This window comes from Saccostrea cucullata, unplaced genomic scaffold, assembly GCF_032062105.1.
Source record: "Saccostrea cucullata isolate Sc308-1 unplaced genomic scaffold, CSIRO_AGI_Scuc_v1 ctg965, whole genome shotgun sequence".
In the NCBI taxonomy this organism is placed as follows: domain Eukaryota; kingdom Metazoa; phylum Mollusca; class Bivalvia; order Ostreida; family Ostreidae; genus Saccostrea; species Saccostrea cuccullata.
Genome location: NW_026928551.1, coordinates 246,977 through 266,217, shown reverse-complemented (window position 1 = coordinate 266,217; position 19,241 = coordinate 246,977). Strand labels below are relative to the sequence as shown.

The window sequence follows — 19,241 nt, the reverse complement described above, 5'->3', positions numbered from 1 at the left end:
AAGCTGAACTCAGAATCAAACTAAAGTCCTCTGCATTACAAGTCAGGTGCTCTAGCCATTTAGTCCAAACTATTACAAGCTGAAAGGCATACACTAAGGACGACAGCAACATATGGATGATACATTGTATTCATTTATCCTTGTAAACTGTACACTTGCTTGAACTTTTGTATGCATCTTCAAAAATATCTAGGTAACATTTATCCAATTCTTTCACATAACAGTTTGTCATGCCTAAGCTTGAATCTACACATCATGGAATGTCTCCTTTTATATATGCATCTATTTGTGGTATGCTGTTCACATGATATTCTAGCAGACTGACCCTTATTGTAGCCTAACCTAAGCTATTGGTACCAAGATTTGCAGAAATTTTAACAACAGTACTAGTATAAGCAGAATTATACGGGATTCAGTTTTGCCATTATTAGTGAGGGCTTAGAGATCCTTAAAATGAAATCGCTAGAAATTTGTTCTATATTAGTTTTTATAGATATCTTGATCAATAAAATATTCACCAATACTTTTTTTTAAATTCACAAAGTTTGTGTCTCGCTGAAATTTCCACTTATTACAATTGTAAAAGAATCTGATTGGATTCTTTTTTCTAATCATTGGTTCCAAGTGGAAAAGATTTTCAAATGACTCTCTGTTTTCATTATTTCTAAATTGTCTCCCCTTGGGTAAGACTCTTAAAACTTGGAATCTTCATCATCTAAAGATACTTTGTTCCAAATTTCATTGAAATTTGCTTCGTCATGAATGGTACTCTAAAGAAGTAAAAAAATAAAAATTTTACAGAGAACAGACAAACACCAGACCCTTTCCAATCAAAGTCTTAGGCCAAGATGAGCTAAAAATATACGGTACATCAAAAACAACTTGCAAACCAGTATTATATATTTATTCATAACATATCAGGTTTAGGCAGTCTGTACACCCCTCCTGAAAATAACAACTTTTGATCTCTGACTTTTGAGTCTAGGAAATGTTTAAGTTCTGGAATGCTACATTCCACGACAGATGGTCCTTGCATGGCAAACATTCTCAGGATACTGTGGATTCTATCTATTGTAAGGCTCTCCAAGTTTGTCAACATACCCACAATATAGGACCAGAATACCTGTAATCAGAGAGGAATACTTGTGGTAAAGATAATGTCGTTACACTGGTCAGATACAATCTCAATCAGAAGTAGAACAAATCATGACTACACTCATCACACATTAAAAATATGTAAAAATAAGCAAGTCTCCATGCTGATATCCTATACACAATACCTGTAGCTCTTCTTCTCTCTGTGTCTGGGCAGAAGCCATGGCTGATTCAGCCTCGTCATCGTCTGTTACGATCACGTCGTGAGCTCTCCCTTTGTGTTCCTCCACCAGGACAAACTTATCTGTGACCTCCTCCCGTAGGAGCCCCTGGGTCTGCCAGTAGGCAATCTTCCTCCTCAGAGCCGTGGCAGGCATCTGGAGGACATTACTCAGCTCCTCCACAGTCCACGTCTCTGTAACAATTATAAAGGACCGGTCATTAGTTGCAGTTTTGCACTTTTCCCAAAATCATGTGGCTTTGCCAAACATTCAGTTGTTAAACTAAACACATACATGTATCACTTTAAAAGTGAGTGTTGCATCTAAAGCAAAGATATCTGAATTTTGGAAGAAATGTTTCGTTTGTGTTATCTTTTTTTCATCTGTTTCAAACACTTCTAATTTCTAAGATTAATCAGCATTAAAATTTACACCTATTTTTTCTAAACTTCAGTTTCACAGAAACTTGAATGAAGCAGTCAAAGACAATGAATATTCTCTTAATATTATAATAGGATCAGTTTTTTTCCTATTTATTGCATATCTTCACAATTTCTAGGTGATCACATTAATAAATATTATACCATACCTTGTGACTGGAACTGAATAATTATTGCAGCATGCACAGGTGAAACATTGAAATTCAGTGTACGATCTTTCAATTCCACATCAATATTCACCAAGCCTAAAATCAAAGAATAAAAATAAGGGTTTTACAATATAAAAATCACAAGAATAGATAGACAAATTGCAAGGCACATTTTAGACTCTTGTTAATCCAAAATCATAAGGAATGGCAGTTCTATAAGTCTCATAAATTTGCTAAGTTATCTCTTACAAAAAATGTCCCAGTGGACACATTTTCAACAAGTGTAACAGAAACAACAGCATTCAGAAATGTAAATTTCTATTCCATCAATGGGTCCCTTAATTATGATTTTGACTACGAATCCTTTTCAGCAGATAAACATTCCAATTAAACACTCCTTCCTACTCTACATCTTATCTTAATCTTATCATAAGTAAATTTCTTTTGATTTTATTTTTTTTTAAAACCATTTACCCACTCAATATTTTTTTTATTCTGTAAAGTTTATTTATTAATTCTACATGTACAGGGTGTCCCAAAACATATGTTACACTTTTAAACCGTTATAAAAATTTTACACCTCAAGTTACATTAAAGAAATTTAAAATATATAATAAACATAGGTAATCAGAGATTACAGAGCTCACCTCAACGAATGTTGTCTTTAAGTAAGGCAAAGTCACACAATTAAACAACAAAAAGTGTACATCCAAAAAATACAAAATTTATGCAATTCTGATCTGATACTTTGGAATAGACCTATGTAAAAACTTCAAACTAGTTCTTCATCATGAAAATATGATTAAAATCCAGCATCTGAAGCAAGCTAGTTTGAGAGTTTTCATCCCTTGATGCATCATTTGGGCAAGTTTGGTTTATATAAGCCTGATAGTTTCTTGGTAATAGACCTGCACCCATAACTTTTACCTGGTCCATTATCTGGAAAATGAATGTCAAATTCAGCATCCGGAGCAAGTCCATTAGTGAGCATTCTAAGATGTATCATCTATGCAAGTTTACACAACATGGGGCTAATAGTTACTTAGAAATGAAACCTGCATAAAAATTTCACCTCTTCACTCATCCAGAAAAAAAGTAGGTCAGATACAGCATCCGAAGCCAGCCTGGTAGGATGCAACCTTAGATGTATCATCCAAGCAAGTTTGGTCATTAAAGAGCTCATAGTTACTTGGAAATGAGACCTGCACCAAAACTTTAACCTGTTCACTCATCCGGAAAATGTACGTCAAATTCAGCATCCGAAGCAAGTTTGGTAGTATGCATACTAAGATGTACCATCCATGCAAGTTTGGTCATTATAGGGCTTATAGTATCTTGGAAATGAAACGTGCACCAAAAACTTTAACCTGTTCACTCAACCCGAAAATGTAGGTCAGATTCAGCATCTGAAGCAAGCCTGGTAGTGTGCATCCTCAGTTGTATCATCCATGCAAGTTTGGTCAACATAGGGCTTATAGTTACTTGGAAATGAGACCTGCACCAAAAACATTAACTTGTTCACTCAACCGGAAAATGTAGGTCAGATTCAGCATCCGAAGCAAGTCTGGTAATGTGCATCCTTAGATGTATCATCCATGCAAGTTTGGTCAACATAGGGCATATAGTTACTTGGAAATGAGACCTGCACCAAAAACTTTAACCTGTTCACTCAACCGGAAAACGTAGGTCAGATTCAGCATCCGAAGCAAGCCTGGTAGTGTCCATCCTCAGATGTATCATCCATGCAAGTTTGGTCAACATGGGGCTCATAGTTACTTGGAAATGAGACCTGCACCAAAAACTTTAACCTGTTCACTCAACCGAAAAATATAGGTCAGATTCAGCATCCGAAGCAAGCCTGGTAGTGTGCATCCTTAGATGTATCATCCATGCAAGTTTGGTCAACATGGAGCTTATAGTTCCTTAGAAATGAGACCTACACCAAAACTGCACCAAAAATGTTAACATGCTCCAAAAACATTAACCTGGTCATTCGTTTGCTGAAATTGCAGCATCTGAAACTTTGACTGGTACAATGAAACACACTAGAAGCATCTTCCTTGCATGTCTAATCAATATAGGACCTAGAAGTACTTAAAAAGAAAACTGCTCCAAAAAACTTAACCTTAACCTGGGACGCCGACACCGACGCCGAGGGTATTGCATAAGCTCCCCCAACTTCGTTGAGGTGAGCTAAAAATTTTATAAATTTTTTGTCAAGCATACATTTGTTACAATTTTATTATTAATCACCATCATTTTTTCTTTAGAATTACACACGTCATTTTACCACATGTTCCAAATGACGTCACTTTGAATTAACATTGTTTAAACACGATTTCTGAAGTTTGTTTTACCAAACTTTAAATGTTACATTCTAATAGTTAAGAGGTTTTTCCACATTAAGATTTGGTTTTACCAAACAACAGAATTTAAGATTCTCTTTAAATTTGTTTAAATGGAAGAGGATTTCATCGGAAAACCATGCATCTGTTAAATTTTTCAGAATCGGGTCTAATTCAAATCCAATGGGTAAACTTTAAACAACCTCTAATTTCTGTCTCTTTCAAATGCAGCATTACACTTATCTTGTAAGGAATCAATTTTAAATCAAATTTGAGTACTGAGTATTTTATGAATACTAGATATACCAATTTACCAAAGGTGTTATCTTGTTCATGAAGGACCCGTCTAAGGATTTTTTGGAAAGTTTCAGTAATAACTCCATCAATGGTGTTAATGTTCTCTTTGGATCGGGCTTTTCTTGGTTTTCTAATACCAGAATTAAGTTATATGTCATTTGTGGTGCCTTTATCTTCAAACTCCCTCTCAAAACTGTTAATTAAATTAGTATTCTGTTGAGCACTATTATAACAGGATGTTGTTTTCTCATGATTCTAATAACTAAAGTAGCAGATTTAGACATAAAGTAAAGTTTTAAGATTTCTATCAGCTGTTTACATGAAGGTTCCATTATACATGTACTTCCATATTAAAATATGATTACGTCATTAGGACATTATAATTGCCTGACTTCTTCACAGAATTTCCCGAAAGTTTGTCAGATAAAATGTATTCTAATACACTAGATGTTGGCAAAATATCTTTGTGAATGCATTTGATTTGATAAAGTTATAGATGATTAAAAGTGTAACATATGTTTTGGGACACCCTGTATATGCTTAATAATCAAATGCCCATTACTGTTAATCAACTTTTATTTGCATGCAAAGAAAATATGCAAGTTTCATGACCTTTTTTTTTAATACTCAGAATATGTGTTTTTCATTCTCCCATAAATGGCCTCTTAAAACAGGAGTGACTGTACCTAGATGAGGCTTCCAGTTTAGGGTTCTGTTTCCTTTTAGAGCCTCAAACTTCTTGGTGTATTCCTCCAATGATTTCTGCATGACTTCTGGAAGCTTGATCTTTTCTTCTCGGAAGGCAGGCCAAAACTGAGCAGACAGCACCATAGAGTTCACTTCTATCTCCTGAAAGAGGTGTTGGAATAAGACTAAAGTTGTTATTTATTTATAGGTGTTGACGAGACTGATGAACTACAGAGGACCCTGATACAGAGCTGCCAACATTCTGAAATGACAAATAGTAAGGCATGGTCTAGGGAACACCTAGGCCCCCTTCCGCTGAAGTTGTAAATTGACATGCAATCTGAGGCATGTTTCCAATTTGTTTACTTTAAAACATTGACCTGAATGTGATCGGCCTTCTAAAACCAAAACAATGATACAAGCAAGCGTTGTAAGAATTATGAAGATATTATAATAGTAGAAATTATAGACTGCCAGCTATGAAAATACCGGTATTATAAACTTTGAACGAGAAAAACTAAAATCAGAAGAATATAGAGAGAAATCGTAAGGCGTATTTTTGATGCTGATTTCGTACGCCTTACGCCAAAATCGTACGGGTTGGCAGCTCTGCTGATAGAATGCATTGTTGGTAAATATATTTGGTGGCATTAATAGTACATGTATAATGCACTGCATAAACACTTTATTATATAATAATTATTTGTAAAATAAGAGTTTGATGAGGAATATCTATTATCTACAGATGAAAAGTTGAAGTTAGGTGGCAAACCAGCTTAAGTCTCAAGGGACAAAATCCTAATATTGACAAATCACAATTTCATATTACCGGGTATTGTGTACTTTGATGTTGTAATATGACAATACTGTAAATATGCTTTTATCAATTGAATATTGCACACCCCTTATGAACTGAATTTATATAAACTACCTCTCTCTCGGCAGACTTCCTCCTCTCATCCATTATCCTAGAATTCAGTCTTTTAGAATCTGCCACATCCTTTAACATGACTTCACAATAATGAAGCTGAGATTCTCCAAATCTTAATTTCAGAAGTTCTAGATAACGAATCTCTTTCACTATTTCATAGTTAAACTGTGTCAGTATTCGATCTGCTAACAGTGTTCGATATTCTTGCACAAAGAGTTCTTTGCTTCCATAAATGTTGACCAACATACTGATGATATCAGATGCCCTGCGGCTCTTAGAGGTGCTTCCTGCAAAGGAATGATAGAAATGTCTAGGTAACAAATTATGAACAGTTGTTGAAACAGATGATTTACTGTTAAAGCATTGATAATAATTTTTTTTTATCTATTTTGTGATTTTATTTATTATGAAATCAAAGCCCAAACAAAGTTTTCATTCAGCTTTTAAATATGTTTACTTTTGAAACAGAGAAACTGAATCCCTGTGAACCTATTTAGATCTTAAATCAACTTCTGCTTCTTGGTTTATTATCTTGGGATGAGTCTTACTTGGATCAGCATCAACAGGATCCGGCATCCAATTCTCCCAATCATCCAGTTCATCATCACTACTGCAGCCGTCATCCAGCAATGGCTGACCTTTCTGAAGTTCTTCCAGTAACTCATTACTGCCATCATCTGTCAGGTTTGATACAATCTGTCGAACAGTGTCATCCCTTGACCTACATAATGAATTAATATTTAAACCATCATGAACCTTAACTATTACTGTTAAAAAAATTTTGCCTATCCGTGAGTGCTGGGGATGGAGGGGGGATTAAAAATCCTTTTTTACCTTAGGAATTGCATACAGGAATTACATACAGGTACTCTACCTTAAATACTTCCTGACTGGGTCACACACAAGTTCAAGAATAACTCCAACTGGATCCAATATTCGGAGCGCTCGAATAGCAGCTATGTATGCTGTCAAAATGTCCGAAGTATTTACACCTGAAATGCAAATTATGCAATGAATTTTTACAGTCATTCATCCAAACAGTGAATTCATCCTAAATCAAATCAGCAAAAACTGTGTGAAAAGAATCTTAACGTCAGTTCATAAGAGTGCAGACCTGGATGTAACAGTCGGGTTTCCAGAGCAGTTTTTAGAGAGGAGACCAGTGTTCCTCTTAGGTCGGTCTTCTCTAAGCAGACCTTCAAATCCAGAATAGCCGGCTCAGACTCCGGGAACTCAATAATGATGTTAAACAGCTGATCAATGTGAGTTCTAGCAAAGGTCTCATACAAAAAGTGCAGAAGTCTACCCTTAAATCCCTCAATACAATCCGAGTAGGTGTTTCTACAGTTTCCAGAGTACACCAGAGTCAGCCAGCCTAATACCTTACTATCCAGCCACTGTAGAAATAAGACAGCACTTATATATATACCAAGGCATACACTCAAAGTGAGCATTTTAAAAGAATATTTTTCTTTTCTTTCAATAATAGGATAATTAGTAATTATGTACAATTTTTTTTTACATTTTAAGAACTCAGTTTTGATAGGAAGAATAATACACAAACATTTACTTAGCAAACTTTATATTCGAAGAAATTCTGAACAATATTGTGTACATTTGATTTCTATTTCCTTTGACTTATTTACCCACCTCCTCCAGATTTTTTAGGTATGATGTTTCAAAATTGCCTTTACAAGTGTTTTCAATGTGATTCTTGATTCGCTCATGTACAATGGAGGTAACAGCCATACCCGATACTCTCTCCAATATTCCAATGTCATCCCTACAAAACACAAAGCATAATTCTGACCATCTTCACTAGCCAAGGGTTTCTGATACGCTACTCTCCTCATGAACATGTGGAGAGTAGCATATCAGAAACCCTTGGCTAGCGAAGATGAATTCTGATAAAAAGGCAAAAACTTCCCATCTGAAATAAATTTGCATTTACTTACATGTAACCTTCTAAATGCTACATATATTGGTAATATTAGAACACATCACCTTCTAAATTAAGAAGAGGGGGATTGAAGCAACTGAACCTTTTCTTTAGATGTTCATATTTATGAGGTTTACAACAGGAATGTTGATCTTATACACAATGTTTTTGTCTTAATTAAGAACCGCTTGAGGTGTTCCAATAAAATGTAGCCAACTGAAAATTTTAGGATTTTAAAGTGTACAGATAATTAAATGCTATTTTGATATGTTAACAATATCCACAATGGCTTAATATTCAAAGAAAATTCTTTAATTATGATGATGAACATAGTGAAATTAAAACCATTGCAATGTTCCACTTGTACAGTCCTTGACTTACAGCTGTCTGTTGATGGTGTGGAAGTTGTCCAGGATGTCTTTACACACACAGAACTATACTTACAGTTGTCTGTTGATGGTGTGGAAGTTGTCCCGAATGTCTTTACACACAAAGTACTATACTTACAGTTGTCTGTTGATGGTGTGGAAGTTGTCCAGGATGTCTTTACACACACAGAACTATACTTACAGTTGTCTGTTGATGGTGTGGAAGTTGTCCAGGATGTCTTTACACACAAAGTACTATACTTACAGTTGTCTGTTGATGGTGTGGAAGTTGTCCAGAATGTCTTTACACACACAGTACTATACTTACAGTTGTCTGTTGATGGTGTGGAAGTTGTCCAGAATGTCTTTACACACAAAGTACTATACTTACAGTTGTCTGTTGATGGTGTGGAAGTTGTCCAGGATGTCTTTACACACACAGTACTATACTTACAGTTGTCTGTTGATGGTGTGGAAGTTGTCCAGGATGTCTTTACACACAAAGTACTATACTTACAGTTGTCTGTTGATGGTGTGGAAGTTGTCCAGAATGTCTTTACACACACAGTACTATACTTACAGTTGTCTGTTGATGGTGTGGAAGTTGTCCAGAATGTCTTTACACACACAGAACTATACTTACAGTTGTCTGTTGATGGTGTGGAAGTTGTCCAGGATGTCTTTACACACAAAGAACTATACTTACAGTTGTCTGTTGATGGTGTGGAAGTTGTCCAGGATGTCTTTACACACAAAGTACTATACTTACAGTTGTCTGTTGATGGTGTGGAAGTTGTCCAGGATGTCTTTACACACAAAGTACTATACTTACAGTTGTCTGTTGATGGTGTGGAAGTTGTCCAGGATGTCTTTACACACACAGAACTATACTTACAGTTGTCTGTTGATGGTGTGGAAGTTGTCCAGGATGTCTTTACACACAAAGTACTATACTTACAGTTGTCTGTTGATGGTGTGGAAGTTGTCCAGGATGTCTTTACACACACAGTCTTCTTGTTCTCTGTCACAACCCTTACATTCCTCTTCTTCTTCATCTATAACATCTGTAATTCACTTAGTGTCATTTTCCGTTCCAAAAAACCTTAATAACTTTGATAGTCAGAATCTTCATCTATAACATCTGTAATTTACTTAGCTTCATTCATTTTCCATTTTACAAAACCTTCATAACTTATTCAGAATCCCCCTCTTCACATGATATACTAGTAAACAATAAAACATGCTTATAATGAAGTCAAAGGGACAGCTAATTTTTTGTTGTTGTTAGATTTATAGCAATAAATTTTAAAGCCATGGGGAATGAAAATCAGGTCGCTATATACATCAATTCAAGGTGGTACAAAACACCCCTATAATCAGTTTTACCTAGTTTCTTACAAATACACAAAAATCATGAGGCCTAAGGGCTACAACACTAACCTGAGTAACTATAGTCACGCTATTCGTCACCAAATTTTCCCCATTGTTATACCTATTGTGGCCCCACCCTACACCCAGGGGTCAAGATATAGAATCTTAACCTGGGACGCCGACACCGAGGGTATCACATAAGCTCCTCCCAACTTTGTTGAGGTGAGGTAAAAAGAGGTAAAACTATTTGCCCAAGGCTAGACATTTTGCGTATGGAGACAGTGGACATACAATCACATCATCTCGGGTCTTTCCGTCAGAGGTCAGAAAAACAACCTTGAATGTATTAACATCTCCGGATGTTAAAATTTTATAAATTTCCTGTGTATTCAAATATCGGATAGACAGAGATAGAAAATCCTTCTATTGTATATTTTAGGTAATATCATTACATTGAATAAAGTTAAACTCCATATCCAACAGATGAAAGGTCTCTATGCATTTATTTCAAAGATTGTGAAAAGGGGGTTTGTCATGGCGTCTTCCTAATACATTCGAGGTCGTTTTTCCGCTACTTGGAAAGGCCTGAGAAGTTGCGATTGAGTGGACATACTAGTACACGTACCTTGATCTTCCTCATCCTCGGACGTGCTGTGGTGAAACACTTTGAAAGCTTGTGAATAAAACATCTCCACTGCAGTGCAAAATTTGGCAGGTAAAACAAAGAAGATGATTGACTTGATCAGAAGTATATAGGCCTCAGACAAATTATTTGTGTTGAATACTGTAGATGGCTTCCTGTTTTCAACAATCACAGACATGGAGTTAAGCCTGTCTATACATGGCAAGTATCCCATTGTAATCTCGTGTAGGTAATTCACTGCTTTTCCCAACTGTTGAGGTAAAATATCTGTTTGCTCCAAATCAAAAAAATTCCAGAATTTTGGTGCTACATTTCTTCTTAGATGCTGCTGCAAACATTCCACAAACCATTCTTCAATTATGTAGGCAAGGCCGTTTTGGGACATAATGTCAACTGCATTATGAAACTCGGTCTCATTTGGTCTCTTCTGCATTAAAATTTTAAAAAATTAACAGAATGTGATAAATCAACTAAATAGCATAGTTAGAATATCTTTATCCTTGAAAATCAGTACCTGCTATATGGCAAAATAAATAACTTTTGTTTCCTGTCACCCAGCCTACCCTTCATTTTACCCTCCAGCCCTAAAAGTTTGGTTTACATTTTCATTTTTTGCAGGCTCTTTTCCCAAAATATTAAAGTCAACCAACTATATTTAATGTTTTCACAGATTGGTCTCTGCTGATACTTTTGAAAACAAAACTTGAGCAGACCTGTCAAAAAAGTCCATGATAAACATTGACCATTTGTCACAGCACATTTTGAGATCAGCAAGTGTATTGTCCCAGAAAGTGCTCCCCAGTATTCACTTCAAAGAAACTAGAAAATCCATCACAAGTGTAGAAGATACCTTTACTATATAAATCTTCATTAACAAACTTGCTCTATAAACTGTTCCAACGTTTTCCCAGCACACTAAATATCAAAGTTGTAAAAAAGCCTGGAAATCACATAGGTCTCTGGTGTCATTGGGTCTCATTTTAGTCTCAGCGAGATTAGGATATATTAAAATTTCAGTCTGGTGTCCTTTAGAATCTCAGCCTAAAGTCACATAATATCATTAAGTGTTTCTTGCCTGGACTATGACTTCTTGTTTTGATTAATAAAGGCTGAAATTAATCATAGGCACTTGGTTTTAGGACGGTGTATATGTGTTTTTTTTTTTAGATGTGTCTGAATACAGTGGACCTTCAGATATCTGGAGGCCAGATATCCGGACGCTTCAGTATCCAGACTATTTTTCATTGGAATAGAATTTTTTTAAATATGATTTTGTCTTGTTTAACTGGTAATTCAGATATTTGGATGCTTCACATATAGAGACAAATTGACTAGGTACCAAAGCGTCCGGATAAATGAGGCTCCACGGTACCCTCATGAAAATAAAAAATAAAAATTCGTTGAAATTAGCATGTTTTAAAAATGTCATATTTACTGTATATATAAAGAGTAAAGGAGCACTACTCGCCATCTTGGATTTCAGGGGGTGCCTGGGTTCAATATTGATTTAAATCAATATATACATTTCTCCTACCGGTGTCAGGTGAGATCTAGCTTCAAAAATGATTGAATAACGACTTCTAAATGTCTGCAGATTTGAACTTGCCATATAAAACATGCAGTAAGCTTAAAAGTCCTCTATACCAAGTACAGAAAATGAATTCAACGTAAGTGCCGATTTCTAACGATGAAAAATGTAGAGGCGTCCTGAAATTACATGAAAAATCTAGAGAGGTCAGAAAGCGCACCAAACTTGTTCTCTCTTAGGGCAATCACTATACAAGATAATTTATCTAGTCAGATGACAAAGTTACAAACCAAAAAAATATAAAGGCTACTGCAAGGATTCTATAGACTTTCCCCAAAGATGTTGGCCAAGGGACATAACTTTTGAAAAGTGTGGATTCAACTAACATTTCAGGCCGTATTACCGTATTTGGCCGAGTATAATACGCATTGATGTAAAATACGCACCCCCCTTTTTGTGTCTGGAACTGGGGGAAAAAACGCAGTTCGGATGTACTATACGCAACAGAAAATTTTACCAAACGATGTTGTGAACTTTGAAAATCGCGGTAGTTTGTAACGAAAATTGGCGCGAAGATTAAGTGTCAAAAATTTACAGAACACACATTTTTTTTTCAAATACATTTATATTTTTTTCTTAATCTGCAATTTCCATATCGCGGCAATCTGGAGAAAATTATTAATTCATGAATTTCAACAAAGCACAACATAATGTTGCGTAAAGGTGTTAACAGAATTTATTTTTTAAGCATACGGTGATTTTGAAATAATAAGTGGCCATATAATTCTTTGGTGAAATAATTTTATATCAACAAAGCATGAGATATTGTTGCAAGTTTAAACAGTTGTCATATTTAATTTTGGTTTGAGGTAATCATGCTGAAAAAAGAAATTGAAACATCAAAGTATTTTAAAAATTAAGTAGACTACGATTTTCCTCTTCTGAATTGTCGCGGATATTCTATTTTCTACAGAGCACGAATAAATGATAACACTGAAGTTTTAGCTTACTTCATATTTAATTTGTTAAATCTCAATTATTTAAACAAGGGTTCGATAAGTATAAGATAAGGTAAAATTACATTTAACAAGTGTTTAATTGTTTAATGTGTCGTAATCAACACACGCTCACACATACGAAAGGTTACAAACCGACCCCCGCTTTTTAACAAAGAAAATAACCAATTTAGGCAAAGCAATTAAGGACAGTGAAAATAATCATCGCTATAACTATGAAACATTGCTTTGGAGTCGGTAGACAATTAATTGCCCGGAGGGGTGTAACGGGTGTTGAGAGGTAATTATCAAGTGACCAGCGCACGTGTGTCACGACATTGGCTTCCTTTCATTGGGATGTATAAAGGGGTGTTTGTGTTGCAGTGAATTTTCACCGAGTTATTTAAAAACTAAAATAAAAATTTTATTTTATTGTATTTCATTAAAAAATGACTTATTACTTTGTCAGGCAGATAAGGTGCATATGTACTATGATTACGGAAGCACGTGACAAAGGAATGTGTTAACGTCTTAAAATAGCATCGGTAATGGCGGCCTACATGGAGACGATAAACATGGAGCTCATATTATTTTAACTTGCTTTCTCATGTCATTTTAGCATCAAAATATTATGAAAGTGTTATTTTTAACAAGCATACCTTCCAACAATAACTTTCCGAAGTTTAAAAATGACAATAAACAAAAGAAGTTGTATACAGTAAAACTCGTTTAGTACGAACACGGATATAGCGAATTCACGGATATAGCGAAGTTTTTCTGGGTACCCGGCAAAATTCTTAACAAATCTTTGTAAAATTTTACGGTTATAACGAACTCTGATATAACGAATTTACGGATATAGCGAACTGATTTTGAGTCCCGTTGAGGTTAAATATAATGAAATTTACATCCTTTATAACGAACTCTCAAAGATCATAAAAAAATGATAAATTAAACTGACTCTATTTCTGTTATGCATTTGTATATAAAATCCAATTCATAATATAACCTTAGTAATCGAAGATGTGTTTTTTAATATTTGCTTTCCTAACATATTTGGTAGTAATACCTGAAGGAAAACATGCATATTGCGAATTCGCTATAATGGTTATACGAATTCGTTATACGGATATAACGAATTACGGATATAGCGAATTAAATTCTCTGGTCCCCAGGACTTCGCTATAACCGAGTTTTACTGTATGTCTCTTGGTAATACTACGGTATGTACGTATGATAGCCGTGTTTCACCTGAAAGAAAAACTTATCAAAATCCCATTGTGATGTAAAATACGCATCCCTTTCTCACAGAAATTTATTTTAGGAAAAAAGTGCGTATTGTATTCCCCCAAATACGGTAATGGAAACAAGTGGTCCACGTCTGGGCATGAAATCATCCAGTCTAGTCCATAAACTATTTCTACTTAAGTAGCTACTTATATATAGCTACGTAGGTATTTATACCTACTCAAAGTAGCAACATACATTTTTACTATATATACACTAGCTATATTGCATCGTTCCTGGATTTGGCCAAAAATGTATGTAAAGCAAAAAGTAGTTAAAATAGCTACTTTGGGTAGGTTTACGTTTAAAATACCTAGCCTGTCCTAGGTAGCTATATTGTAAGTAGCTACGTAGGTAGAAATAGTCTTTAGACATGCTAGACTAGCTGGACCTGACCCTTAACAGGTCCAGCACAATACCCTGATAAAGGTATATAGCTTGATAAAGCTATATAGCTTTATCAAGGTATTTAAAATACCTTGATCAAGGTATTTTATGTAATGAAAATTCAAAAAAATTCTTTAAAAACTGAAAGACGAGTTCTGAGTTGTTGTCAGTAAATTCACCCATGTAAAGTACTCAAACACAAACAAATCAGTATAAAAATGTGTCGTGTGAGGAGACGTTATTTTATGCTTTCTTTTTGATACCAGAGTGTTTTTCATGCACGAGTAGACACACTGACAAAAACTCAGAACTCGACTTTCAGTATTTAATTTTTGAAGAATTTTTTGAATTTTCATTACATAAAATACCTTGATCAAGGTATTTTAAATACCTTGATAAAGCTATATAGCTTTATCAAGCTATATACCTTTATCGGGGTATTGTGCTGGACCTGCTTAACAGGTCCAGCACAATCTCTTGATTAAGCTATAGAGCTTTAAAAAGCTATATAGCTTTATTAAGCTATTCAAAATAGCTTGATAAAGCTATTCATATGCAGCTTTTTATAAAAACGTTTTTTGAAAGAAATAAACAAAAAGTCGCAAGTATTTGACTATTCATATATGTACTATGGACTTTCAAAAATACAACCTAAATCCTAGAAAGTTCTTACATTGCTGCTGTTGAATACTTTAAGCAAAATATGAATTTCCATTGTTTGAGTGACTGTGTGTGCGGTGAGGCGTGGGTAAGTATGATTGCTTCTCGTTGTGCTGAACTGTTACTAATTAATTATCCTGTTGGCCATAACTGGCCTCTTTTATAATTTCATTCAAGAAAAAACTGTGAGGTCATTCTTCAATAGCCCCAAAACTTTTGAAACTTAAAGTACAAAGTCTCTCAAGGAGACGCAATTTGGTGAGTGATTTTTACATGCATTGTATTCAGAAGAGAACAAAGTTTAATATTTCCACTGCACCTAGGTGCGACTTTTTGCACATATTGAAAAAATAACACATTTGAGAAAAAAGTCTGAGAAAATAGCTCAATCAAGCTATTCTGAATAGCTTAATAAAGCTATATAGCTAAATCAAGCTATATAGCTTAATCAAGAGATTGTGCCGGACCTGCTTAATGAGATTATGTGACAGACCGATCTGAAAGTGCAACAGCTGCTCGTCAACCAGTAATGCCATCAGAAAATATTACTTCTATAATCTCACATACACTATTTCGATTAAATAATTTACTTACATTACCAATATTCGGTGATAACACTTCAGTAACGACTATCCAAGCTTTGCTGGCCACTTCGGTGTTGATTTTTGCCGCCATGATGGATTTTTGATTTTTTCTTGTATATAAAAAAAAATGAAGGACGACCTACCAAATTCCGGATTTGTATCAAAAAATTATTGCTTCGGTAAATCTCAAATAACTTCGCGGGAAATGCGAATTAATTAAAACATTAAAAGTTTTTTTTAGTATACAGTGAGATATGTCATTTTTAAAGCGTGCATAAAATTTCCGTGACATTCTAGTGTATATGAAGCAGGAAGGTTTTAAAAAAAAAATAATAATTAACACTGCGCACTGAAAAAAATGTTACGAGTATAGTTCGAATTTCCTCAAAAATACATTATATAGAGAATATACAGTATCCTTGACCCAAGCACCCATGGTTATGGGGTGCAAACATAAACTTTTTAAAAGGCCGTTTCTAAGAATTCAAAGAACCTTACGCTTGAAACTCATTGAGAAAAGTTGTTGCAAGAAAAGATTTCAATAAATAAATAAACAACAGGTAACTTTTAACCAGAGTCTGATATTACAGAGTTCACCTCAACGAATGTTGTCTTTAAGTAATTCAAAGTTCCACAATTAACTGATATTCTAGAAGTTAATTAACATTCCAAAATTTATGCAATTTTGATCTGATAGGGCATGTAGTTACAGTGTACTTGGACGGTAATAGACTTATCCAAAAACTTCAAACTAGTTGCTCATCAAGAAAATCAGTATCTGAAGCAAGTTTGAGAGATTGAGAGTGTTCATCCCTTGCTGCATTATCTATGCATGTTTGGTTAATATAGGCCAATTATGCCTTATAGTTTCTTAATTGTTGATAGAACTACGCCCATAACTTTCACCTGGTCCATGATCTGGTAATTGTATACTGTAAAATCCTTATTTTTCGCGAGAACTTTTTATCGCGAACTGGCTCTTTAACGTCAAAACGCGAGAATTATAATTCGCGAATGGACTGTTGATTAACAGAATTAACATAGATTTCAGCATTATAAAAATAAAAGCGAGTAATATTTTTCCCGAGTGATGCTTCTTGCGAAATTACGCGGAAATTAATTCCTCGCGTATAAAGCAAGGCCATTTGTTTGCATCCTTAGATGTATCACCCATAGGGCATATACTTGCTTTCGAATGATCGTGCTCTAAAATTTTAACCTGTTCACTAATCCATAAAATGTAGGTCAGATTCAGCATCCGAAGCAAGTCCATTAATGTGCGTCTTTTGATCTTTCATCTATGCAAGTTTGCTCAACATAGATCTCATACTTACTAGGAAACCTGCATGAAAAACTAACATTTTCACTGATTCGGAAAATGTAGGCCAGATTAATCATCTGAAGCAAGTCTGGTACTGGTAGTAATATCTTTAGACGCGTCTTTCAAACAAAAACAATATTGCACCAAAAACTGCGCTTAAAATGTCAACCTGCTCAAAAACATTAACGTGGTCATTACTTTCCTGACACTGCAGCATCTGACACCTTATCTGGTACAATGAAACACATAAGAAGCATTTTCCATTCATGTCTGATCAATATAGGGCATAGAAATACTTAAAAAGAAAACTGTCCCAAAAACCTTAACCTGAAACGCCGACGCCAAGGGTACAGGTGTATCACACAAACTCCCCTAACTTCGTTGAGATGAGCTAATAAAATCCACTAAACTGGGAACAGATACCTTCCCGATTTTCAACCATGGCTTAATATTAATATTTAAGCATTGAAGGTGAAATTTTCATCTGCTCCAATTTCATCATTTTTTAAATTCCCAACACTGATTTTCCTCAACAACAGCAATAGCATCCCATTGTAATTGCTTGACGTATACTGTCTAGTGTCTACTTAAAACATATTTGGTCTATCTTTATTAAGATAACATTGAAATACGAGGGAGTATCAAAAAGTTCGTGGACTAGCGCCATAAAGTTTATACCGCTTTACGTACATCAATGAATTATAAAATATCTAGTTAACATCATCTGTTCTATCTATAGAATAAACCACAAATCATAAATTTTATCTTTTAATAAATTAGTAATGTTTTTGTAAGCAATGGTATGACAAGACGGCGCAACCTCAAAAACGACGTTTTTTCGACCTATGTGTAACTGTGGAAAACTATTTTGATATGAACGTTTGACGTCCAAAATTCCGTTTTTTTCAGGTATGTGTTGGGACACTATTGTTCAATTAAATACGGATTTTTTTTTACTTCATTCTGGAAGTTCTATGAAATTTTATCGGAAATTTTACATGGAGTAACCAAACAAATATTGCCTTGAAAATGACGTCAAAAAAGGGGAGGCGTTTCCTTTTCCAATATCTATAAAGTTTTGTCCCTGAAAAAAAGTATATGCCTATAGAAAATGATTAAACTCGAGAAAAAAAATATGCATCCAGAATACTTGTTTTTTAATGTCAAAATAGGTCCAGAGAGAAAAGGGATGCACAGTTAATGCCGATTTGTAGTCAAGGTGTGAAAAATCAATCACGTCAAAAAATTACGTTGATCATGTGTTGTAGATATTAAACTCCAAAAATCAAACTATGCTCGTACAATCAAGCGAGGATCTTTCCCAATGTATAAATCCATTTAGAATATTATATGCATTGATAGCCGCTGCATGTTGATGACATTGTAAAATCATATAAACAAGACGGGTTGAAGTCCTAACTCAGCTCCAGGGAATCTCATCAAAATAAGTGTATGGGGTAGATGGAGCAGACATTGAAAAACAATGACGTTGTAGGAAGTCATAAAACTAAACGGCGACGGCGCCGGGTGATCATATAATGTCGTTTTAATTTTATAATAATTTGGGAAATAATGAACGTATCAAGCTAGTATTTTCAACATTTCTTTATTTTTTTGTTGCTTTATGTTCCTTATAAATTTTGTAATCTCAGACTACATAGTACTAATCTTATAGCGTCACTCCACGAACTTTTTGATAATCCCTCGTAAATAGGAATTTTCCTGTCTGACTGACGAATGAACATCTTGAGACTCGATCAAACAAAGCGCCCATTGTAGAACAATCAAGAGAGCTTTCACTACTACATGCCTAGCCATCTAGCAGTACTTGTTTTGTGAGAGAAACTCACATTACGTATACACACAAGACCAAACTTAACATGAGTGAGTGACTCTCTTGTCTTATATAGTATACAAGCTTGTTATCCGTTAATATTGCCTGAACATTTGCATAATCGTTTTGTCTACGTTGTTCAAAGGGCCATAATTTGAT

General features: G+C 34.8%; 1 protein-coding gene across 1 annotated transcript; it reads right to left on the bottom strand.

Annotated features, from left to right (window-relative positions):
• Positions 1–895: 895 nt before the first annotated feature.
• On the bottom strand, positions 896–16,031 carry LOC134277938 (anaphase-promoting complex subunit 2-like). Its single transcript, XM_062760237.1, has 12 exons — positions 15,938–16,031; positions 10,469–10,913; positions 9,431–9,536; positions 7,816–7,948; positions 7,280–7,562; positions 7,040–7,157; positions 6,714–6,886; positions 6,166–6,452; positions 5,234–5,396; positions 1,906–2,001; positions 1,281–1,510; positions 896–1,123 (listed from the first exon to the last, which is right to left on the bottom strand). The coding sequence occupies exons 1-12, from the start codon at positions 16,016–16,018 to the stop codon at positions 908–910; spliced, it is 2,331 nt and encodes a 776-aa protein (XP_062616221.1). The 5' UTR covers positions 16,019–16,031; the 3' UTR covers positions 896–907.
• Positions 16,032–19,241: the final 3,210 nt, after the last annotated feature.

Excerpts from the sequence above, each read along its gene's own strand:
- LOC134277938 (XM_062760237.1), bottom strand. The coding sequence starts at position 16,018 with ATGGCGGCAAAAATCAACACCGAAGTGGCCAGCAAAGCTTGGATAGTC. Across the intron at positions 10,914-15,937 it reads TATCACCGAATATTGGTAAT|AAGAGACCAAATGAGACCGA; the intron begins GTAAGTAAATTA and ends ATTTTAATGCAG. Across the intron at positions 9,537-10,468 it reads CGAGGATGAGGAAGATCAAG|ATGTTATAGATGAAGAAGAA; the intron begins GTACGTGTACTA and ends AGTGAATTACAG.